This window comes from Ambystoma mexicanum, chromosome 14 (genome assembly GCF_040938575.1).
Source record: "Ambystoma mexicanum isolate Mex_15411 chromosome 14, UKY_AmexF1_1, whole genome shotgun sequence".
In the NCBI taxonomy this organism is placed as follows: Eukaryota; Metazoa; Chordata; class Amphibia; order Caudata; family Ambystomatidae; genus Ambystoma; species Ambystoma mexicanum.
This window is the reverse complement of record NC_090940.1, coordinates 596,000,320-596,026,362: the sequence shown is the minus strand read 5'-3', so window position 1 is coordinate 596,026,362 and position 26,043 is coordinate 596,000,320. Positions and strand designations below refer to the sequence as shown.

Sequence of the window (26,043 nt, the reverse complement as noted above, 5' to 3'; positions counted from 1 at the left end):
AGCCCGTCTGGCGAGAAGAAGAAGAAATCCGAGCGGTCTTCTAAGACCTTTGAGGGCGCCCCGGCGACGGGGGCCCAACATAAGGCCAAGCACCGCGAGTCCGCTGGCACCGGGAGCGCCGAACGGTCGGGCTCTACGGGCGCCAGGCAGGGCGCACCCTCCCCGGCACCATCAACTACGAGCCAACGCTCTGGGTCGGGTAAGAGGAAGGCCGAGCACCCGGCAAAGCTCCTGGAGAGGCCCCGGTCGAGCTCTAAGGCAGAGGAGGAGCGTGGCAGTGCCCCCTCCCTCAAGGATAAGGCGGTGAGCGCACCTAAGGTGGTGAAGGCCTTGATCCATCCGACCAAGCCCTCTATCGAAACGGTCGCGGCGGCCCTGGCTCAGCCTGTGGTGGCTACACCAGTGGTGGCGACCTCAGGGCCCAGAATCTCCCTGCCTCCGCGGAGGGAGTCTTCCTTTGTGCCCATCGATAGGACCCCCGTGAAACCCTCCGTGGGGAAGAAGAAGGGGGGGCAGGGCGTCGTCGTAGATTCGGCCTCAACCTCAGAAGAGGAGCTGATCGAGGTCTTAAGCCACGGCCTAGGCGTGGAAGAAGGCCAGCCCGTCGGAATGGACCCCGACGCAGGTGACGACGACGACATCGTCGAGGATACCGACGGGGCCCCTGCTCGCCCGTCGGATTCCCCTCTGCCAGCGCCGCAAGACAACTCGGCGGCCATTTTGTTGGCCATACAGTCCTTATGCTCCGAGATAAGGACGAGGCTACCGTTACCGACGGAGGAACCTCTCCCGTCGGGGGATCCAGAACCGGGACCTTCTGGTGTTCCCCCCACCAAGAAAAGAAGGATCCATCCACCACCTCCTTTTCAACCGTCGCGCCCCGTCCAGCCCTCCTCCCCGTCCACCCGAGGGGATGATACGGGGACTGACACGGCAGCGACGGGTACGGACGACGAGGCATACGACGAGGATTTTCCGTCGTCGCCTCCCACCAGGGCTTCTCCGCCCGACGAGATCGGATCTTTCCACTCCATGATCTCCAGGGCTTCCGAGCTTTTCCAACTCTGCCCTGAGGAGAAGAAAAAGGAAGGCTTCCTTTATCAGCGGCGCGAGGCCAAGAGGAAGACGGTCCTCGCAGTGCCTCTGTTGGACGACATTTGGGATGAGGGCCTTTCCCTCCTCAAGAACCCTTCCACGACGCCAGCTAGAAGAGACCGGTACGAGAAAAAGTACCGGGTCCCGGACACGGCCCCCCTATGCCTCCGGGCGCAGCCTACCCCGGACTCCGTCGTCTCCGCGGCAGCCAGGAAGAAAGCGGGGGGGGGGTGCGGCCTCCACATCAACTTCCCCGCCGGACGGCGAGGGAAAGAAATTGGATGCTATGGGACGTAGAGTCATCTCGTCGGCAGCGACGACGATTAAAGCGGCCAACGCCTTGGCTATCGTGGCCCGCTACGACAGGGAGCTCTGGTACAAGATAGCTCCCCTGCTGGATTTTCTGCCGGACGACAAGAGGGCGGAGGCCCTTGAGATCCTGCAGGAAGGTGAGGTGGCGTCGGACCACGCCATCACCGTGGCGACGGACATCGCCGACACTGGGTTCCGCCAGCTGGGCAACGGCGTTTGCCTTCGACGTCGTGGATGGCTCAAAGCTACAGACTTTCGGCAGGACGTCCAGACCAGAGTCCTGGACATGCCCTTCGACGGGAACAACCTGTTTGGGAAGACAGTGGACGATTCCCTTCAGGCCATCAAGGCGGATACTGAGACGGCCAGGGCCCTTGGAGTCCTGCAGCAACGACGAACGCCCTTTCGGAGCGGCGGAGGCAAGGGCGCCTCCAAAGGTTCCGGCGGCGGTTTCGCTTCCTACCGTCAAGCGGCCCGCTCGTCGTCGCAAGAGGCCTACAGAGGACGAGGCAAGTCTAGCGGACCCCGCCGTCGTCGCCAAGGAGGTCAAGGCGGCAAGGCCGCGTCCAAGCAGGATTGAACCGGCCGTGGGGTCGGGCCCCCACCGAAGCACCCCGGTGGGAGGCCGGCTGGCGGGCTTCGTCAGCGTGTGGGAGTCCATCTCCACCGACCGTTGGGTGCTGGACGCCCTGGCCCGGGGCCACGCGCTCGAGTTTCAAAGAAGGTGCCCGCGCGTCCCCCCCGTGGCCAGGAAAGAACTTCACGTCCCTCAACTTCTCCTGGAGGTAAAGGCGATGCTCAGAAAGGGCGCCATTGAACTCGTCCCAAAGAGGCTTCGGGGCTCCGGAGTCTACTCGCGATGCTTCCTCGTGAAGAAGAAGACGGGAGGATGGCGCCCCATCCTAGACCTGCGACGTCTGAACAAGTTCATCAAGGCGCAGAAGTTCCGGATGGTCACCCTCCAGCACGTCCTGGGTCAGCTGGAGGAAGGAGACTTCCTATCGTCGTTGGATTTGGAGGATGCCTACTTCCACATTCCCATCCTAAAGGGGCACCGAAAATTCCTCAGATTCGTGGTCCAAGGGCGTCATTACCAGTTCAAAGCCCTCCCCTTCGGACTACGGTCGGCACCCAGGGTATTCACCAAGTGCCTCGCACCGGTGGCGGCGCAGCTGCGCCGCGCGGGGATTCACGTCTACCCCTACCTGGACGACTGGCTCATCCGCGCCAAGACGAGGGAGCTCGCCGTGGTCCACACGGCAAGGACCGTCCAACTCCTCACGGACCTGGGATTCTCCGTGAACTACGCCAAATCCCACCTGGTGCCCGCGCAAGTCGCACTGTTTCTGGGAGCGAGGCTCGACACAGTGTCCCTTCTGGCCTCCCCGTCGGAGGAGAGGACCAGGACCATCTTGGGCAAGGTGCAACGGATGTTGGTGGCCGACGCGGCCAAGGTGAGGTCCATCAAGTCCCTCCTCGGGATGATGTCTTCCTGCATCTACCTCATTCCCATGTGCAGGCTCCGGATGCGCCCGTTGCAAGAATTCCTGGATGCGCGCTGGATCCAGACGACGGGCAGCTTCGAGGAAAGGATCAAGCTCGACGAGAGTTTCCGACGAGCGATACGGTGGTGGGGCACCCGCGCGCATCTGACGGCGGGCATGGACTTCCAGACCCCAGCCCACCAGGAGACTGTGACCACGGATGCCTCCCTGGAAGGGTGGGGAGCGCACACTGAAAATCTGCACGCAAGGGGACTCTGGCTCCCGACGGAGAAGTCCCTGCATATCAACGTCCTGGAGCTACGTGCAGTGTTTTGGGCCCTCAGGTCCTTCCTTCCGTCCCTCAAGGGCAAGGTGGTGAGGATCTTCACCGACAACACCACCACCATGTTTTACATCAGGAAACAGGGCGGAACCAGGTCCCCAGCGCTGTCCAAGGAGGCGCAGGACCTGTGGCATTGGGCCGTCGCCCAAGGGATTTTTCTGGTACCGTTTCATCTGGCAGGGATAATAAACACCATCGCCGACTCACTCAGCAGGGAGCTGCGCTCGTGCCACGAGTGGGAACTACGGCAGGATCTGGTGGATCGCCTCTTCCGACGGTGGGGCACACCCCAGATCGACCTGTTCGCGACGGCAACGAACACCAAGTGCCGGAGGTTCGCCAGCAGGTTTCCCCAGACGAGGAGCATGGGCGATGCTTTCTCGTTCCCCTGGGAGGGCCTGTTCCTCTACGCGTTTCCTCCCTTGCCTCTGCTAATCCGGCTCGTCAACCAGCTCAAGAGGTCACGGTGCAGGATGATCCTCGTCGCACCTGCGTGGCCGAGGCAGATATGGTTCCCGGACCTTCCGGACTTGTCAGCGTCCCCGCCGATCAAGCTGCCGGCGGACGCGGATCTACTCTCCAGGGAAGGAGGCGCCATCCTCCACCACGACCCGAAGTCGCTGAACTTGCAGGCCTGGCTCCTGCAGCGCTAGAGTTTGGAGGATACGACATACCGGCCGATTGCAGAGAGGTTCTTGCAAAGGCCAGGGCGTCCTCGACTCTTAAATGCTACGGACACAAATGGAAGAGGTTCTCTGTCTGGTGCCACGCACAGAAGATTAACCCTCTACGGATTACGGCTCCCCAAGTACTGCCGTACCTGCTGACGCTGGCCAAAGCTGGTCTGGCACACGCGTCCATCAAGATTCATCTTGCTGCGATCTCCCGATACACCAGAACCACGGGGCGGACGTCCTTGTGGTCTCATCGTCTGGTGAAAGAGTTCATGAAGGGACTGTTCAGATCGTTCCCGCCGGTGAAGGCTCCGGCCCCGGCGTGGGAGCTCAACGTGGTGCTGACCAAGCTCATGGGACCTCCGTTCGACCCTCTGCACTCGGCCCCGTTGAAGTTTCTATCGTGGAAAACAGCTTTTCTTGTGGCCATCACCTCCGCACGACGAGTGGGAGAGATCCAGGCCCTTTCCTGCAAGGCCCCGTACTTGACTTTCCACGACACGAGGGTAGTGCTCAGGACGCACCCCTCCTTCATGCCCAAGGTGCCGTCGGACTTCCATCTCAACGAACCCTTGGTGTTGCCTGTGTTCTTCCTGTCGCCTTCGTCGCCGGCTGAGAGGACTTTGCACTCGCTGGATGTGGCTAGAGCGCTGAAGTTCTACGTAGACCGAACGAAGTGTTTTCGGAAGACGTCACAACTCTTTGTGAACTTTGGACCTGTCAATCAGGGGAAGGCTCTCTCGAAGGCTTCCATTTCCAGATGGCTCTCCGGCTGTATCATGTACTGTCATCGGTTGGCAAACCGACCGCTGCCTGGCCGTCCGAGAGCCCATTCCACCAGAGCGATCGCAGCTACCACGGCGTTCCTATCTGGTGTGCCCCTGCTGGACATATGCAGGGCTGCTACGTGGAGGTCGACGCACACCTTCACGAAATTCTACTGCGTCGACCGGGATTCCAGGGAGGAGTCCAGGGTCGGCCAAGCAGTGCTGCGCAACCTGTTCGCCTGAGGTGAGCCTGGTGAGGAGGTAAGATGCTTAATGTTGAGTTTATGTGATGCTTAATGTTGAGCCTTTGCCACCTCCCGTGGTTGTGCATGTGTGTACTGCTATGTATTCTTTATTCATGAGCATGTGAATCCATGCCAGACCCCATGCTGGAGAAGGAACAAGTTACTTACCTGTAACTGTTGTTCTCCAGCATGGGTCTGGCATGGATTCACATGCGAACCCTCCCGCCTACCCCTCTGCGGCTCTTCACTTGGTCATACTGCCACTTCACGTGCTTCCAAATCTGAAGATGGCTGCCAGAGGCGGTGCTTAGGTAGAGGGCAGTCATTGGCTGTGGTCAGTATGACGCAGAGACCAGTGATTGGTTATTACTACGAAAGACAGATCAGAAACGAAACTGATACTGGTTTTTTCTTTACCGAGGATTCCCAGCCTGACGACGGGGAATATTCATGAGCATGTGAATCCATGCCAGACCCATGCTGGAGAACAACAGTTACAGGTAAGTAACTTGTTCCTTATAAGGTTTTATATATTACGGCCGTCTTAAGGTTAAACAAGAGTTGCCGTTGCTTGTCCTAGGATGGGCCCAGAAATGTTGTTAATAGGCCAATTTTGAATTGTTTTCACATGGTTAAGAAATAGAACGTTTGCATTCCTCCTTAAAGTGTTTAATTTTGCCCCATATTTATATTTTATCTGTTTATGCATCTACTCAGTGCTTCTTTTGTTTGTCCACATGCAGGCAAAACATAAGAGGTTTTTAGGACACTCAGCCCACCTGACCAATATCAGATTTACCAGTGGGGATCGCTACGTCGTGAGTGCTGGAGGTGATGACTGCAGGTATGCCTTTCAAAAGCTCCTAAACACAGTCTGTGAAAAAACATGTGACCAGTCTGTTTGTTGTGGCAATCAATTTTTACTATGGCAATCACCCCCTCATCGGGGGGCGGACATGGCCGGTAACGGCCCGCCAGCCTGAGCCTTGGTGAGGGCTGTGGGCCGTTAACGTCCATTTCTGCCTCCCCAATGCAGGGCTGATAGTCATTCGGAATAGTTTCATTTTTTTTTCCTTCGGGAGATGAGCTCTGCGTTTATTGCAAGAGCCCATCTTGCTGGAAATAAAGGACAAAAAAAAAAAGATGGCCGCATCCAAAGTCCCTTTTTTATTACTATGCCGGAGGGAGGAGCGCCTGGACCAGAGCACAAAGCTCCAGTCCAGCAGGCAAGTGGGGGTATTTTATGTTTTTTGGGATAGGAGGGACGGTGGGACGTGGGGAGGCAAAAGGGAGAGCCTCCACACAATCAAAATGGTGTCATCCGGGGAAGGGCTTCCGGTGGCTGGAAACAGTGGGCGGTACTCTGTGTATTCTCGCCCGCTGTTCAGGCAACCTGATTGGCTGAACGCCCTTTCCCGGGTATGAACGTGCTATCATGAAATGAATGCGCAGTAATTAAACTATGCTCTAGAAGTAAAATGTTAACTGGAGGACATGCCCTGTGGCAGGTTTACCCAGGGACATTGAGCACTTCAGCACTGCGCTATCATCGAAGGAGGGGGTCCAGACCATTATAAAAATGGTCTGTTAAGGCACAGTGGGCTAACACGTGCTTGTAGACTCTCCGGAGGGGGCACCATCCCAGGTTATGTGGCGGCGTTGGTTCTCAGTAGAAAGTTTCACACATATAATTGGGAAAAATACAGAGATGATGTTTACTTTCATGAGCACTGTAGGAACTACATACACTTCATGAACGGATCCCTGTCCGAATCCACCAATTACGTCGCCTAGTACAAAACCTCAAGTAAACTAAGTGTCATACCCCAGAACAACCACTGGATGGCAGACTGTGTGGCAGAACCATTTATAAACGTTCCGCTGAAGAAGACTGCACACTTCAAAGGAACACTTGAGAACAACTCAAGCTCACCGCACAACCAATTCTTGTACCCAAAAAAATTACTGTTCTGGAAACTGCCATCATGGAAAATTATTCAGTTTCGCTGGCTAGGTTTCACTCCCTTTCTTTACAATAATGTTTTGCTTGATCCACTAGGATTAAACATGCACCCCTATTACCACAAGTTGTTTATCTGTCTCATTTCTATCCCACTCCTGCTTTTATCTTCTCAGTCTCTCCCCCCATTCCCACCATAGTCCACAGTCTTTTTCAGCCTGTGTGGGGCCACAATTTGAACATGGCTCTGCCCTGTAGGACCAGTACAATGCTGACAGGCGCAGTATAAAAGATTTTTAACATAACACAGCAAAACGTGACGGTTCAAATAGCTTTGTATCAGCTCTTTCATGCATGATAAAATGTGTTAGAATTTTGCTTACAGGTACTCAGTGATGAATTTGGGTTTTCTGAGTCATCTGTGTAGCCATTGAGAAAGAGAACCAGAATATATATTCTATATTTATTCCAATATTGCATGGTTAATATTTGTACTGTTATTCTCACTCCATGTTATTTTATTACTCCAAGGTTGATAGCAAGTTGTGCTAGTGACAATGAGTAGAACAATGTTTTTTCCACAATTTAATTTAATACTTAGACATGGTTCACATACATGTAATCTATTTTACTAGCCTTCTTCCCACTCCTCCAGGTGTAAACATTTGCACTATGACTAAAACGTGTAATATCTCAGCAATTAAAATAATGTGTCAACTTCTATTCAGCCCACCTGGCACCAGTCACTTTTTTCTCCAAACCTTTCATCAGTCTGCCTGGTAGTGCTGTTTAGATTTATTGCATGGCGCACACACAATTCCACAACTAGAACAGTTGGCATTCTAATCACCACCAATAATGATCGGCAATTGTCTATTATTGGGGCCAAGACTAGTTATTAGTTCATGAACTCAATTCCAATAATAGCCACATTGCTTGCTCCAGGAGGATCTTAAATAGATGAGTGCAATAAAGTTTGAACCTGCTGCTTTGCAGTTGGATGCCAGCGCTGCCAGCATATATGCGCAGAACACTGAAGGTGAAGGCTGAAGGATTAGATAGATGAGTGCAATAATAAAGTTTGAACCTGCTGCTTTGCAGTTGGATGCCAGCGCTGCCAGCATATATGCGCAGAACACTGAAGGTGATGGCTGAAGGATTAGATAGATGAGTGCAATAATAAAGTTTGAACCTGCTGCTTTGCAGTTGGATGCCAGCGCTGCCAGCATATATGCGCAGAACACTGAAGGTGATGGCTGAAGGATTAGATAGATGAGTGCAATAATAAACTTTGAACCTGCTGCTTTGCAGTTGGATGCCAGCGCTGCCAGCATATATGCGCAGAACACTGAAGGTGATGGCTGAAGGATTAGATAGATGAGTGCAATAATAAAGTTTGAACCTGCTGCTTTGCAGTTGGATGCCAGCGCTGCCAGCATATATGCGCAGAACACTGAAGGTGAAGGCTGAAGGATTAGAATTAATCTGGACCTCTGGCATTGATCTGGGCAACCCTCCAGACCATTGTTCTTCATCTGCCAAGTCATTACAGAAAGGGGAAAGACCATATGCATATCAGGCTTAGTCCCACCCCAAAAGGGACAGTCCAGCCCTTATTGTTTGGTCACATCCCTTCTGCATGAGACCACAAGCAACCCCAAACATATTTCGGTCTCATTGGGGGTCATCATATATGGACACTTTTTTAATTAATGGCAATTCTATTAATTCAAATTATTTCTGAATCCCCTTCTTGAGGCTTCCCCTTGGTCTACCCTTCTTGGCATGTCTGCTAACAGTGCTATAACCATCAATGTGAACATGAGTGTCGAGCCAGGTCTCTTGGAGTACAAATTGAAGTTACTCACCGTAGTGACTGGTGTACTCGTAGTCCATAGTCCCCTTTCCTCCATCCTTGTGGGCGTCCCTAACATGGGGACGGTACCGGAATCTTTCACAGCACAAAATGTAGCTTCTCCTTTAAATTTAGCGTGCGGGGGCGTGGGAACACCCCGCCAAGGCCCCACCCTCCTGCGCTTCACCTCAGTCCCCTTTAAACACATCTGACGCTTAGATACCTGGTGTAACGCTCAGCTGGCTCCCACAGAGGCGTCAATCTGGACTGGACTGCTGTGGCCTCCACCAATGTGACGCGTAGGGCCGAGATGACGGACTGGACTGGCCCACCTAGCTTCGTTTGCTTGGCCCGTAGAATGTTTTTGAGGAACTCCTTGGCCAGGATTGAAGCAGAAGGTAATCCCTTTAAAGGAATAAAGTGGGCCATCTTGGAAAAAAGATCCACAATAACTAGAATGGTGTTAAATCCATTGCATGGGGGTAGATCAGTAATAAAGTCTAATGATAAGGTGTGCCATGATGTAGGGGGAATGTCTAAAGGTTGTAAGAGTCCAGCTGGTTTTTTCTTTTGACTTTTGTTTTGGGCGCAAATGCCACATCACAAATGATTTAATATCCTTTCGCCAGGTGGGCCACCAGAATTGTCTTTTAATTTTAGCTTCAGTTTTTGCAATACCTGGGTGCCCCTCCATTAGGGTATCATGATAACGGGAAATGACTAGCTCTTGTAGTTCCTTGTGTGGCAGAAATAGCCGTCCTTGGTAATAAGGCAGATCATTGGTGACAGAGTAGTCCGGGCCTTTCTTCACCCAGTCCTGCAAGGCTGTAGAATTAAAGAGTTGCTGGATCTTTACCTGAATGTCCTCTAGAGTCTGTAGAGTAGTCATGCCAAGAATCCTTTGTTCGGGAATTATAGGTACTGGTTCAGGGTTCACTTCTGCCTCTCCCATCCCTATTCGGGATAAGGCGTCTGCTTTACCATTCTTACAACTTGGTCGATAGGTTATCACGAAATCTAACTCGGCAAAGAACAATGCCCATCGGAGTTGACGTGACGATTGGGCCTTGGCTGTCTTTTAATACTGTAAGTTCCGGTGATCGGTGATCACAGTAATGGTATGCCTGGCACCGAGAAGATAGTGCCATCAAGCCTTGAAGGCGGATTTAATGGCTAATAACTCCTTATCGGTAACCGTATAGTTTAACTCAGGTGCCGAGAACTTTCTGGACCAAAATGCTACTGGGTGAATCTGGCCAGTTTCAGGGTCCTTTTGAGACAGGACAGCTCCCATGGCTAGACTGGATGCATCAGTTTCCACCATGTATGGAAGTTCAGGGTGCGGGTGCTTTAATATAGGTGCAGACGTGAATTTTGCTTTCAGCTCTTGGAAAGCATTTTCAGCTTCTTCAGTCCACATAAAGCGTTCATTTTTTCGCAAGAGTGCTGTGATGGGATGTACAACATGTGAAAAATCCGGGATCAATCTGAGGTAGAAATTGGTAAAGCCGAGCATACTTTGTACTCCTTTAACTGAACTTGGTGATGGCCACTTAAGGATCGCGTCCACCTTTCGTGAGTGTCATGATCTCTGCTTCCAAAAGGTCAGGGTTTTCCCAACTCCCTTGGAAGCAGATCCATAACCCAGGTTCCGAGTGCCAACCAGTCCCAATTGGGACCTTTTGGACCCAGTCCTGGCGCCAGTGGCACCAGGCTCATAAATATGCCCAGTCCCAGCACTGGAAGCGCCGGGCTCATAATGCTTGGGTGGACTTACCTGCAGCAGACCATGCTGCTTACTTGCCTGCCAATTGAGTCTCTGATCCTCTTCTGTTTGGAACTACTTTTCCTGTTGGGTGGGGCAGGAGCCACTCCCTAGATTCAGAACACTGGAACTCTTCTGGAAAGCAGGAACTCTTTTCTTAGGCGTGGCTGTGGAAGGAGACACCTAAGCACTACAGGAGGCTATTTAAACCACACCCGATGGATGAATCTTGCTTTGCGTTATTCTGCATCCTCAGCAGCAGAACGCTCATCGTGTCTTCTGCATCTGATCCTGGGCCTAAGGAAAAAGGCTTACCATTCTGAATCCAGTCTTCAGCAACACCTATAAAAACAAGAAAGAACAGGTTAGCATTACGGTCTTCAGTGACAGCTCTTCACTTACCTGGTCCATCGGCTGTCACCAACGCCTCGCGCTGCATTCCGGCATCTGAAAGACAAAGGCTTACCTACTCTTCGTGCGCTCCGGAGGTCTTCACACTGCATTCCGGCATCTGAAAGACAAAAGCTTACCAACTCTTCGCACGCTCCGGAGGCCTTCGGCGCTGCATCCCGCATCTGAAAGACAAAACAAGGTGCGTTTAAAGACATTGGGGAACTTTAATACTCAAGTGCCATTACTCCTTTCCACATCTAAGCCAGTGGGTATTCCGGCACCCTGCAGCCGCCCCGAACTTGTACCTGCAAAATAAAAAGACAGTTAGAGCGCATCGTAAGGCAACAAGCGCTTACTTACGTGCTTCCAGGCGCTTCTATTCATCACACGGGCTCCATCTTCAACTCACTTCAGCCCGCCATCCGCCATCGCCGGAACCCTGCAAAACAAGAGACATCATTACTAAAGACTTTAAAGACATTAGAAGTACTCGAAACTTACCGTTCGTGCAGTAAACGATGGACAGCAGTCCTCTGAAGTCAAGAGGCCTGCTCCCCTTATCCAGTGAAGAAACTGGTTACAGCACCCTGCCTCGAGGCAGATGGAGAGCACGGCGTTCACTTACCTAAGGTGAGAGCGTTAACCTTTGGGGTTCTACAGGAGAAGAGAAAGGGAAGAAGAGAGAGACATTCAATAACCCAGTTCATGAATCCCACATTTTCTATCTGCAGACATCTTACCCTTCGAGCCAGACATACAGTGCACAGAGGTCCAGCCCAAAGAGCCAGCTGTGTGTTACACATCACCTTTGAAGATACGGTATACGCCCAGTCAAGACCGGCGCCTCTACGGGAATCAGGTGAGCGTTACAGTGAGTCCATTCGGGCTCCCTTTGGGGTCAGGATAAACCCAAGGAATTCAACTTCTGTGGCATGAAAAACGCATTTTTCCAGTTTTGCATATAGTTTGTGCTTTCTCAAGGACTGCTCGGACGTGCTTCACATGGTCGGATTCTGACGAGGAGTATACTAGAATATCATCGATATATATACGACAACACAAACATCGTTCATGAAGTATTGGAAGGCTGCAGGTGCATTGCACAACCCGAAAGGCATCACCTGGTATTCGAATAACCCATACTTAGTGCGGAAAGCAGTCTTCCATTCGTCGCCCTCTTTTACACGTACCAGATGGTATGCCCCCCGGAGATCTAATTTAGTGTATATGCAAGCGTCCTTCACTTGGTCTAGTAGTTCAGGGATCAGAGGCAATGGGTATCGGTTCTTAACAGTTATCTGGTTCAATGCGCGGTAGTCTATGCATGTTCTGAGGTAACCTTCCTTTTTGGGCACGAAGAACAAAGCTGAAGATGCAGGGGAATTAGATGGGCGAATAAAGCCATTGGCAAGGTACTGGTCTAAGTATTGTCGTAGGTGAAGGTTCTCAGGTTCCGTAAGGGCATAGATCCTGCTACAAGGGGGTTGTGCACCGGGTATGAGATTGATTTGGCAATCGAACGATCTGTGAGGAGGTAAGGTGTTTGCCTGTTCTTTTTGGAAGACATCCTGGAATTCTTGGTATTCAGGAGGTAGTTGCACGACTGCTGTGGTTACTGTGGCCAGGCCTACGCTCAGAATTTTCTTTGGGTAACAGGTTTGCGCACAATCCGGGAAGGTTATTCTCTTCTCTCGCCAATCAATACAAGGATTATGTGTTTCCAACCAAGGTATCCCCAGTATTATTTGGAACTGTGGGGCCTTGATTAGATCAAACACAATAGACTCTCGATGCCCTTCCGGACCCAATAATGTAATCTCTGCGGTGAATGAGTTACAGGCCCAGAGTCAATTTCAGTTCCATCAACTGTGGTGATGACATCTGAGGTGGTTTTTCGGCAGAGAGGCAGATTCATCCTGGAAGCCAATTCATAGTCCACATAGTTTCCTATGGCCCCGCTATCAATGTATGCCCTTACTGCGTGCATACGCGATGGCTGTCCTGGATCTACGAGGACCATTGGTATGATGAAATGCCAACACCCTGTTCTCAAACTTGGCTCGATCAGCCTTTCTGTTCTGAAGTCTGATCTAACTGGACCACTAAGTCTATATATTCAGCACAGTCTGAGGTGGGTTCACGACTTGAGCCAAGACATCCTTGAGTTCTCCTCGAAGCCCTCGAAATAACGTGATTCGTTTTACCTAATGCCATCCAGTTTCCACTATCAACCTATTAAAGGTTGCGATGTAAGATAGAAGGTCCTGGTTACCCTGTCGTAGGGACAAAAGTTCGTTATCCAGGGCCTGTCCTTGGGAGTGCCGGGCAAATAGTCTTTCCATGCTCATTTGAAAGCCCTGAAAATCCCGAAGAATTGGGTCATCCTGAGTAACTAGTGGAATTGACCAATCAGCTGCGCTGCCGCTGAGATATGACAATACAAAGGCTACCTTGGCTTGATCGTTTGGGAAGGCTCCAGGTCTGCATAAAAAGTGCAAGCGGCATTGGTTCATAAACACGGCGAACCTTTTGGGATCTCCAGCAAAGCGTTCTGGTGGAGCTAATGGAATATTTCCAGGTAGGTTTATTTGCACAGGGTTACTCGATAACACAGGAGCTGGATTTCCCCCGGAACCAGGTAGGGGTGCTTGTCCAGCCTGGCTTTGCAATAGTTGCCTAGCAAGGTCATCAGTTTGCTTCTTTGACAAAATCAGTTCCCTCCTAAGGGCATTGGTTTCTTGACGGGCGGAATGCACTTCGGCCCTCAGTTCCCCTAGTAATTGGGCCAATTGGTCAGTCTCTGAGGTATCCATAACGCCCGGGTGGGAATTTGTAGGTAGGCTTCACGTTCCGCTACGCTCACCTGGCTCCCACAGAGGCATCGATTTGGACTGGACTGCTGCGGCCTCCACCAATGTGACGCGTAGGGCCGAGATGATGGACTGGACTGGCCCACCTAGCTTCGTTTGCTTGGCCCGTAGGAATATTCTTCTGCAAATGGAGAAAGGGAATTAACCACCCGTGGAGTTGAGCGTAAATCCCCCCACCCCGCTGTTTTCCCCACTGATCACCTTGGATGTCCCCTCTTATAGTCTCACCTGATGATTTGAAAAGATGAGCTCTCCATCCTGCATTGAGCGCAGTGGCGCGTAGATAACCAGTTGCTTCACTGGCTCAAAGGAATTGGTGAGTTCCAGGACAATATTGACTCCGATATTTCCGGCAAGACGCCGTAAGTATGTAGTTCGTAAGAGTTGAAATGCCTAACTTTCACTCTTGTCCGATTCCTTGCAGGTTGCAGCCTGACCCTACTGAAGAGTTCCTCGTGGCAACCGGTAATGTTCTGGTAAGGATTTGTATTATCTAACACAGCTCGAAAAAATAAAGTCCATATGTAACCTGTTGCTTTCTCCCTTATTTAGGAGCGGAGAGAAAGTATGAAGTCTCGGGGAATAATGCCTCCGGCAGTAAAATCAGGTAAGTCTTTTGTGGTGAGGAGGCTTCCCCTTGTTAGTCCCTTGTTTCACCTTGCTGTCCCTTTTGTTTCCCCTTAGGGGCCGGGGTTCGGCTAGGATGCAGTGGAAGCTGCGCCGACCCGTGAAGAAGAATAGTACCCCCGGTGGTAAAATCAGGTAAGCCTATGGGGGGTATTCCTCTGTGTATTCCCTTGGCTCACCTTGCTGTTCTTGTCTTCTCCTTAGGTGCCGGAGTGCGGCGGGAACATGCAGGAGGATGCGGTGAAATGTGAAGATGCGGCGAAGGTGAGTTCAGCACGGCGCTGCAGCAGGCGAGGCGAAGCGCATAAAATAACTTCTTTCTTCCAGCTCGAAGGCACGATGGATCGGGAATTCAGGTAAGGATCAAAGGAGCAGGCATCAAGTTACCCCATGCAAGCCCAACAACCACTGCTAGGGGCTATTTGGGTGCAGTCCTGGCGCCATAGGCTCCAGGACTGACTCTCCATATGAGCCTGGCGCCATAGGCGCCAGGACTGCACCCAAATAGCCCCTAGCGGTGGTTGTTGGGCTTGCTTGGGGTAACTTGATGCCTGCTTCTGGGGTTGCTGGACTTAGTCTGGGTCCCCGGGGGTAGGCATCATGACACCTGGCTACACTTATTAACTATAAGCCATTGGCATACTTGCGGGGGAAGGCAGGTGGGACATATGGAGGAAGGGGGACTATAGACCGTGATACTCTAGTCATTACAGTGAGTAACTTTAATTACTCATACATCCAGTCTCCTTTCTTCCATCATTGTGGGTGATTCCACTGAACAAGAACATAGGGTGGAGCTGTGACAACCTGCCTCATATCTAGGATGAAGCGAAAAGGTTCTTCTGAACCGCCTGACCAAACTCTGCATTGCGCCTGCAGCTTGTGTCCAGCGAGTAGTGCTTACATAAGGCCGACGGAGCGGCCCAAGTAGCCGCCTTGCTGATGACATCCCAAGAAGCATGCCTTAGCTCAGACCGCATGGGCATGAATCCCCTCAGGACCAGGTTTGCCCATGGCCGTGTACGCCTCCAAAATGGCCTGAACCATCCAACAGTCAATGGAAGTCTTGGAAGCCCGAGAGCATGTGGAGGAGCCCCCAAAAGTTACAAACAATGCCTGAAGGATTTCGTCCGAGAGAGATCACCCTTGAGAACTCTCTTGAGGTCCAAGGAATGTAGGGCCCTCTCTGCCTCCGACTGTGGGTTCGGGAAGAACACCGGCAGGCACATCTCTTGATTCAGATGGAACGGAGAGACCACCTTGGGCAAGATGACACTCATCGTGAAACATGGTGAAGGGCTCGCATGAAGACAACGCCTGCAGCTCACTAACCCTGCGCTCAGAGGTGAGAGCTATGAATCAACAGTCTTTAGTGTCACCAAACAGATGTCCACAGAGGCCATCGGCTCAAAAGTCTTGCATTGCAAAGCTCCAAGAACCACAGTAACGTCCCACACTGTATGCAGCCTATGCAATTGTGGAAAACGCCTAGACAACCTCTTAAGGTGGCCCTTAACCACCAGGTTGGCTGCCCGAAAACACAGGCTCAGGGGGAATTCTTGTAAGCCCCAAGGGCTGCCAAATACAGTCAGCAAGTATCCAACTAAACTCCAGAGCAAGCCAGGTGTGCTGAAAAGTCCAGTACGTCATCCAGAGGACAAGTGACAGGGTCCAGACCCTTGTCACGAGCCCAATGGCAGAACCTAGTCCATTTGCTCTTATACGTATATACTTATATGAGAGCCTGCAGAATGATGTCCCAATTGTCATCTGAAAATTGAGCATGCGGACGCCTCAGCAGATCAGGAACCAGGCCCAGTTTGGCCAGGTTTGGATATTCCACTGCCCCGTCCTGCTGCCTCAGGAAGCCCCTGCTGGTGATAATATGGACGGGACCCTGGAGCACAACTGCAGCAGCTCTGAAAGCCAGGGTCTTGAAGGCCATTGGGTGCAATCAGGAATAGGCTGCAACCCACGGAGGCCTGTAACTTGCAGAGGGTTTGTTGCCGCAGGTGGGTGGGCAGGCACGCATAACACATGCAACCATGCCATCCGATCTGGAAGGCGTCTCCCAATGACCCCCGACCTGCCCATGAAGCAAACTGGGGACACTTGGCATTCTGGGGAGATGCAGAGAAATCCAGGTCCATGAACCCCCAACGCCGGAACAGGGGCAACAATGAGTCCTCGTGCAAATCCCACTTGTAGGTGTTGAACCCCCGAACCCTAAGCAACTCAATTGATCCACTTCTGCATTGCTGTCCCCCAGGAAGGGGACTACAAATCCAAATTCACTGCATCAGGGTCCATTGCCAGATCAAAATCATCTCCACGTAGTGGTGGGAGGGGGGGAGAACGGGTGCCAACCCGCTTGTTAAGGTAAAACATTGTAGTAGAATTGTCTGTCCTGACCAGAACAGACCTGCCCCTGATGAGGGGAAAAAACGCTTTGAGGGCCAGGCCCACTGCCCTGAACTTGGGCAGAGTGATATGCAAAGGGCTTCCGTCCTCGACCATGCTCCATGTGGGAAGAAGGACCCCCAAGAACTCCACCAGGCCCTGAAGGCAGTCATGAAAGGCCTTAACAGATGCAGAGGGCTCATCGTCCTGCCTGGGCATCATCGTCACCCCCCCTTCCCTTTTTCATAGACCGGGGGGAATCCGGTCCCTGTGACACAGATGCCGTCGGAGTCCCCCCAGTCCAGACTTGCAGACTGGTCCAACAGCTGTTGATGAGGAGGCATCATTGATGGTACAAGAGGAGGTGGAGGGGTCAGAACTGGTAAGGCATGAACTGGTGGAGGGACCGTAACCGAGAGTGCAGGTGGAAAGGGAGGAGTACACAGAGGAGGGGGCTGGGTCGGCACCACCTGTGGGCTGACCTTCACAATGTCCTTCAGGAGCCCTTTCATCTGAGTGGAACGCATGAAGAAGAGGAAGCACTTGAAGAAGCAGTCCCCACAAGCTGCCGGCACCCGGCCTTCCGTGGATGAGGGCCTCCACTCCTGGTCAAAGCACTGAGGCGCCTGGTGCGTGTAGCTGTACGGCTGTGATGGGTAGATGTATCCCTGAGGGGACCAAAAGCCTGCACCTTAGGATCCGCTGCCACTTCCAGAGGAAAGGGGGGCTGGGATTATCCTACAAAGCCCATTCGATGGGCAAAAGCACTTGTGGGCCCTAAACTGGATGCAAGATGGCCACCTGCATGGCAGGCTCTACCACGTGCCACTCTGCCATTTTGAAATCTTGTGCCACACTCTGGGCAGGAGGCTGCAGCGGCCCTGAGCCAGCTTGGGTCTTGCACCCGAAGTGACGGCGACCTCAGAGATCCCTCTGGTAGGCGCTGAGCCCCCAGCAGGAAGGCCAGTAGTTGTAATGCCCTCACAACCTCGGAGCAAGCTCCAGTAGGCTGGACACCTTTGGCACCTGTGCCAGTAGTTGTTCTGGATCTAGCCGAGGACAGACTCTTGGAGATGGCACTCGGCGATCCCTTACCCCATGGGGTAGAAGAGGTAGGGCCCTCTTGGAGGCACAGTTTGTGAATCCTCCTGCGGCCAACATGCGCCGGGGGAGGTGAGGCAACGAAGGGAAGTGAAATGGGAATTTAGAATTGAAAAAACAAACGGGGAGCAAGCAGAAAGCTAAAAAAGTCTCCACGCTGGCTGCCAGGTCCAACACCGTCCGTGCGGAGAAAGGGACTGAGGAGAGGCACCGGAGAATGGGGCCTCGGTGGGCGCTCCCACACCCTTTCCAAAATTTAAAGGGAAAGCTCAATTTTTCGTCGCCAAATGTTCTGGTACCATCCCCACGTTGGGGACGCCCACAAGGATGGAGGAAAGGGGACGGGACATATGAGTAAGGCTCTAATAATATCATATCCTGAAGTTCTATTGGATAAAGGGAATGCCTCTGGTAGTCCATGACAAGTTTAAAGTTAGGTACTTTACATCTTTATTGACAGAACGGTGGGAAGCCAGGCCCGCGTATCTAGCTTTTCACCATTATGTTCAGCTATTACAAGGTCATCCCTTGCCATTATTTGCCTACCATTTTTGTTACAAGTTACTCTGATGTTCATGTATTTGGACTGTTCTTCTCCTTTGATATGAGAACTAGTCGTTGGACCCTTCAAGCACTATGTGGGGAGGGCGTGCGGGCAGGGAGAGTGATCACAGTGCTGGCCAACCCCAATGTTCTGCAGTGAAGAGTGTGACAGTATGATGATGAAAGGAAGAGAGGAATCATACACATACTCTGAAGGTCTTTTTCTAAGCGAAACCAGCAAATGATTTTCTTGCATGGCCCTTTTTCAGGACCTTGAATCCAATATGACCTTGTAAAAGTGCTCCGTGTGCGAAATTCATTAACAGTTTGTGCTTAATAAATACCTGCAGTGTATGCTAGGTACGGCTCTATTTGGACATGTTTGTAAGGGCAGAGTGTAGAAAAGCCATAATGTTGCCATGCAATGTGTTCTAGTTGCATTAAAGCATTTGTTTTTATATGTGGACTCAAAGTTGATCTTTGCATTAATTTGTTGTTTTCTTTCTGTTTTAAACCTGCAGTTTATTTGTTTGGAAATGTGTGCATATGCCTCACTGAAAGAGGTGCAAGGAATTAAAAGCCAAAGGCAAGCGTGCATGTGAAGACAGGCATGTCGGGCCCAGCATTGGAAAGAGACGGTCCCAATGGCGCCCAAGCATGGCTCAGAACGGTGCAGTGAACGGTCACTGTGAAGGCCGGACACCTGCAAGTCACCAGTTGCTCAGGCATAGGCTGCCCACCATTGTGTCAGCAAACACCAGTGTTGGATGATTGTGGATTTGCGCTGATATTAGGGTACAAGAAAAGAGCATGGGCTTTACAGTTCATTGTACAGTCCAAAGCTTTTGGTCTCATGCACTTTTGTTCTACTGATCCCCATCATTAGTCTCACTTTTCTTTGACTGTTGGTTAGTTCTCTCGCTTGTTAAACCTGAAACAGGAACAAAGGCCCGCTGTGGTGCATGTCCCGACATCCTACTGAGGATCAACCCAGAGCACTCAAAAACATTTTTTGCAACATAACTCGTAAATAATTTGAGATGCAACACCTCTTAAGCAGCTCAGCAAGAAGGCCGGCATTTCCAAAGATGCCGCAGAGAGATGGGGAGTCACGTATCACATGCACAACACTGCCGACCTGGAGGGATTTGCACTGCAAATCGTGTCCATGGAAGACATTACACAAACCAGTTCCATGGTCCTTAAATTAGTGTCTTGCACACAGCAAATGCAGACTGGCAGAAGCTGCGTCTAGGGGGAATTCGCTGTGCCCGTGCCGTGCCTTTCCCACAGATGCAAGTACAACTCCTTGTTCTCCATGTGTGACCTGCTATAAAATTGCCATATCAAGGTTTACTTTTTCTTTTTATTATTTGAATGAGCTGATGGTGGCCCAACCTCTGCAGTCCAATAAACGATGTCCTAGAAGAGCAAATCAGCACTCCCTGAGCTGCAAGGATTGCAAAGGACCTTAGATGGGTGAAAAAGGGTGGTGTGTTAACCAGAGCTTCAAAAGACCAACTTATGCATAAGGTAGATAATTCTTCCTTCGCTGCTGTCATTCCCAGGATCTCAACTATGTAGCCAAAGGACTGCCCTAACACAATTATTACTGGCATATCTTTGTGTGTTCATCAAGGCACAGTTGTTTAAAATGTGCCAGCCATCTGCCTGTGCCCAGCAAGTCACTGTGTCCCGATTGCAATCATTTTGATGGGATTTTACCTAGTGTATTATAATCTGATGGCCACACACCGAGTGGTTACAGAGAGTGATTTCTCGAAGAAGGAATGTCCAATAAAAGTTGTATGACTTTTGAAGGGAAAAAAAGTTACTGTTCCATATTTGTATTAAAACACAATAAAACAATGAAGCCTTCACACTGTGTACAAAATGCATTGTTGGCACAGTTACCATCCAATGAACTGGCCTGAAAGTGGGCAGAAGTGATGTAAAACTACTTAGCATTTGCAGTATTTGCTTTTTCACCCACGTTTTATGAAATGGTATGCTGTGTTTAGGTGGAATAAATCCAAACAGGAGGAGAGCATTTCGCAAAGTGCAAAAGTGAAATCATACAGGTGCTAGCAAGAAGAGCTTAGGATACAGACTACTCCTCACACATCCTCTGTAGCACAACACATATTTCCAGGTAGTTGTACATTCTAGGACCTTTATACAACACTTGTTATTTCAACATCGAGATGTACCTGCACTTTGAATGCAATTGCCTATTCCTTCGCCTCATGTTGGGTTTGGTGTCAATTGCAACGATTGCAGGATTGACAAAAAACCAGTTTGAATGCATCACTGGTGCTTTCTGTGTCTTACTACAATGGCAAGTACTGTAGGCTTTGATGGAAGTGGACTGGTTAGCGCCAACAGTTGGCTCCGGCTGGTCTGAAGACACCGTGAAAGCTTAATGCGCAGGGAGATTCCACTTGGCAATGGGAAGCACACACGAGCGCAAGCACTCATGTTGGTGGACACACCAACTATAACATACACCATGACAAACACTGTACAAGAGACCTCCCACCCAACAGGATTGGTTGATGTATCAGTGGGACCTGCTTGGTTCTTTAACTGGAACATTAAAATCACATGGGTTACATGAAACCCATTATTTCTGTGGAATATTACAACTGGTGAGCAGTTTCTATCTTAAAAACAACTGATTGAACACGCAATAGTAAACTTTGCATTAGGCATTTTAATTATGTTAACCAGTACCTGGGCTACATGTTCACCATATCTATGGAATACATTGGTTGCAGGAGCAAGTCACACCAACTTGCCCCTTTGAAAACACTGAGTGCACTTGAATATAGTGTTACTTTGGGGTCAAACTACCGTGCCCTAGTAATTTTAAAACAATAGTACAAATCCTTAGGACTTATCAGTGTACTCTTAAAAAACTTCACACAGCTGAAAGTGAGTAGTCCTGAAAAAGTTTAAATAAACCAATTGCACTATTGAGGATTTTATCATTCTATCCAAAATTTGTACTGGCCTTGAGAAAGCTCTTGAGGAAACATGTTTGCTTGATTAAATTTAGAAATATTGAACTTTCGGCTACTGAAAATCTGGAACAGCATTTATGAACATTGTTTTGCAACTGAATAAATATGAATGTTGGATTAATAATCATTTGTGAGCACAAGTCTTTGGACAAAGCATTGATAAGTAATAAGAGATGTGGTATACCTGCTCACCAGGAGTTCTGACAAGTGCCAGTGCTCAATCAGCCCTCAAAGATGCAGGGGACAACCTCATGGGCACCTATTTTGGCTACACGTGTCTGTGATATGATAGGTTAATTATAACGTGCTTAATACCCAGAGGTTTCTAAGCGCGGACCTGGGGATCTAACCTGTGTTGCTCCGCGTTGTCTTGCTTCCAAGGGGAGCACTTTGCCGCTGAGCTATCCTCCCGAGACAAGTGCACAAGTGCATGGATGTGCTGGCCTATTCATACCTGAAAAGGGCCCCCATGTGAGCAATAGGACACCCATTGTTTGTACATATGAATAAACGCAATGCCCTGATTAAAATATTTCTTTGAACGATGGCAAGACCTTCAAGTCTATGGACATGGTATGATCTGTGTGCCCATTGCAGATGCAACTCACCTGTTTTTTTTTTTTTTTAAGTCCGCATTTTCCATGTAAGTGCAAAAACACTGTCCTTTTTCTATTCATGTATCATCTGTAGGCAAAATATGGCCACAGTGTAGCCAGAATGGAAGCCAGGGTAAGAAGGTGATTTTACCGATGTCATGCAGGAAAGGATATTACATTTGTTAGCTAAGAATGTTTTCAAGCGCATGAAATATATTATGTAGAGGGAGGTATAGAACATATATATGAGAGAGAGAGAGAGAAAGAGCGAGATACGAAGAGAGAGACAGATAGTACAGGTCTGTCATTGCAGTTTGGGGCTTACCCAAATACTTCATTCATCTGCTTATTGTTGGGGTGTGTGGTTAATTGCACTAGATGTACCAATCACTGTGGTAAGCTCAGACCAAACACTGTTTCCAGTAGTGGTTCTCCTGGTCGGGTCACAAGTTTCTTGATGCTCTTAATGAAACCTTATTACTTTTACATCAGCAATGGTTGGCAAACAGTAAGGTGTGAGCAGTGATCTCAATTTGCCAAATACTGTAACCAAAGAGCCTGAATGAAGAGAAACTTGAAGCCGTCTATTCATTATTATATCTGGTCATCTGTGGTTTCATCAACCACAGTACTGTGACCACCTTTTATTCAACACTTGTTGGTCATACAACTAACATATATCCATTTTAGGGGTTCATGGGGGAACCCCCATACAACCAACAAGAAAAATACAAAAGATGGTCTAAGAATCTGTGGTTGATAAAACCACAGATGACCGGATATGATATTATAATCATTAGAGAGCTGCAATTTTCTCTTCATTTTTCTCCAGGCATTTGCCAATTGAATAAATACACACAGACAAGGATACATTTAAAGTTAGGCTACGCTCCCAAGATTACCAGATATATACAGGCCTTCTTACATCTCACCTTCAGCTTTGTTACTTTAATACAAATTGTAGGTCTGTGCCTCAGTGCACCATGGCAGGGTTTCCTTCATAGTGCTATCCCTTGATTGAATGAAGTAATTTATTATAAAAATACATATTTTATTTATTCGTATTAAATGCAGGAAGAGATGCTTAAAAGAGAAAGCGTCCGTTTGCTGGTGCCCAACTTATGCAGCTCTGAATATAATCGCACTATGCTACTACAGCTCACTACCACTTGGGATTTGTTAAGTGGCAACAACGCTCCTAGAATGTATTATTTTCTTGTCAGAACCAACAAAAACGAAAACGCTACTATAACCTAAGTGATTGGAACACTACTAAAATACATTTATTTATCCAAACAAAATCAATTTGATATGTCGTATTTTTTTTGACTAGTTCACACTTCATTGGTGTATTCTAATCTCTTGTTTTCTCTTCCTTCCAAGAACAAATTACAACATAACGTTCCAATTTTGAGAAATGTTGGGCCTGTGTAAGCCCTTTTTTAACGCTTATTACTTTGTAATGTCGATAATATTTTGTTGTAAATAATTGAACAGTAATTTTCATTAAGACAACCGGATTTAAATATTCAGTTGTGTTCTGACCTTTGAAGGGATTTTGTTAATAGGTTTTTGTTGACTCAGTTGCTTATTTCTTTAATTATTTACACAACAGCTTAGAGGAATCGATAAAGTGGAACCGCCAAAAGGCTTCGCAAACTTGTGATAGAGCTGAAAAGCGATCATCTAAATATTTCAAGAAATAAGCAACTAAGACATCAAACTATGAACAGAATCCCTCTGAAGGTAATTGCTTCAATAAGTCACAAGGAAACAGCTACTGCCAAATTCAGTGTACCCTGGATAAGTTGAATTAAAACTGCAGTGAGAGTAGCGCATTTTGTTATTTTGATCCTTTCTGGATCAACTGGGTGGAAATGTATCATTGGTGCCCTTGTCTGCTCTTGCTTTCCTCTGTACCTTGGCACTCAAATTCCATCAATCTAGTTTTGAAGCACAGCTTTGATCAAGAATTTCCTAGAAAAATTGACCTTCGTTTTTACTCGTCCTGCATGCTCATCACCACACATACACCTTTCAAGCAGGTCAAGGCAATGAGCATCTTAGCCACATCTTTGAAAAGAGTTGGATTTTTTCATGACTGCTGTTATTGTTTATGTTCCAAGTATATTTCACATGAGAAAAAAGAACCTGATGGAAGATCTTTCAATCAGTGATGTGGCTGCAATCCTGCAAAGTAAAAAAGATGGACTAACAAAAAGAAAATGTGCTTGTGAGCTCAATGTTTTCTGGTGCTGGACCCGACCTTGCCGTAATACAAAATAACATGAAACTACAGTAGCTACCCCACAACAAGGACAAACGTAACTGGACTGCAACGGTAATCCCAACATGAGTGCATGTGATCGGAAGATTCATCGGTGCTCAATCCAGCAAACAGTGGGGGTCATGAAATCGGCTTTGCTGCAGAGAGTAATGGAGAACTCGCCGAAATGACAAGACTGAATCTTCTTGGGGCTATAACATTAAGATTTCAATAACAATGAATACTATGGTGCTGGAATCTAACTACTGACTCAATTAAAGTAAACAATCTTTTTTCTCAACATGTGATTGTCTATGTTTTTGACTTTTTGCAAGATGCATAATTTGACATAAAGTATGTGTACTGATGTGATTCAAGACATACCATGATATTCTTGTAAAAGGCAAGTGGCTGTGTCTTAGGAGTGTCCAACCAGGCAGTTGGAGTCTCCACCACACAATATATTGCTAGCAGCAGATTGGATGATTGCAATAAAGTCAGTCCGTTCCGTAGCGAAGATGGAGGTGTCACCAGGTGGCCTGGAGATATTTGTGGGCTAAGCTTTCAAAAGAACATAGACCATAGCAATCTGGGTGGTAGGACACCATCACCCTCCTTATTCAGTCTGTTATTTACAATGAACTCAGCGTAATTTGAGAGCAAAGTTTTGAAAGTGGCCATACATTTAAAATTAGTGGCAAATCAGGTATTGGTGAGGCCAAAGAATTCAATGCCAGGCAGCGCAAGCAAGTCCTGTATTATTTATAATGTTATATAGCGTTGGCCCTATCCAGGAGAGTCTCAGAGACGTTACAAAGTTGAAAAGGGGGAAGGTGAAAAAGAAGTTACAAAATCTTCCGAACACCATAGGAGGATTTGGATTAAGGGTAGCGGGGGAAGTTGTCTGGCTAGAATTGATGCAGGAAAAAGGGTACTTTTGAGGCTTCTGCAGAAGGTGACGATTGAAGGTGTGGTACAAATGAGAAGTGGGAGGGTGGTACTGACTGGGAAATTGTTCTTGGCCTTTGAGACTTTCCTAGGCATTGGACAAGTCCGGCAGCAAGAAGGAGCGCTTGTGTGCGGTGTCAGGCTCTGACTCGGGGCCCGAAGTAGGGGCTGCAGGCCACACCTTTTGTCCTTCAGCTTGCAGCAGGACCTAAAACAACTTCATAATTTTTCCCCAAACTTCCAAAACATTGCCATCTTATTTTTTTCAGGCCAGGTGCCTACTATAAAGCTTGTCTATAATTTCTGGAGAAAAAGAATGTAGCTATTCTACGTTAATGTGGTGATCCAAGCAAACAGCCAACAGCAAAGGATAACTATACCCTACTTGCTTTGGCCATCTGAACTTTAACCATATACACCAAACCTCAAAGATAATGATTACCGGTAACAACTCCAAATGCACAGGCTTCATGCACTTTGCTGGCCCAAGACAAATGAATGGCTATACCAGGATTTAAACATATGACCTGATGGGCTCTCAGTCAGTTCCCATTCCTCTGAGCTTTTGTTGACGTTCATATCAACACATTTAGCCACAATGTGTCTTTTCTCGTCATAGAATGGAAATCAGATTGTTGAATTGGTAGCTAGCAAATCAACAATGCAACACACATGAAGTGACAACGTAGTGACTTTAGGAGTTGGAATATATAATCAGGGATTATCCCACACGTACCTATCCAACTCAATTTCAAATATTTCATATTAACACAGAC

At 48.9% G+C, this 26,043-nt stretch overlaps 1 protein-coding gene across 1 annotated transcript in view; it reads left to right on the top strand.

Moving 5' to 3' along the window:
- EML5 (EMAP like 5) overlaps nt 1-24,620 on the top strand; it is a 772,681-nt gene extending 748,061 nt beyond the window's left edge. The window contains exons 42-43 of the mRNA XM_069637955.1: nt 5,664-5,764; nt 18,956-24,620. Of these exons, the coding sequence (XP_069494056.1) occupies nt 5,664-5,764; nt 18,956-18,992 (138 nt within the window). The 3' untranslated portion in view covers nt 18,993-24,620. The remainder of the gene's footprint in view (nt 1-5,663; nt 5,765-18,955) is intronic.
- The last annotated feature ends 1,423 nt before the right edge of the window (nt 24,621-26,043 follow it).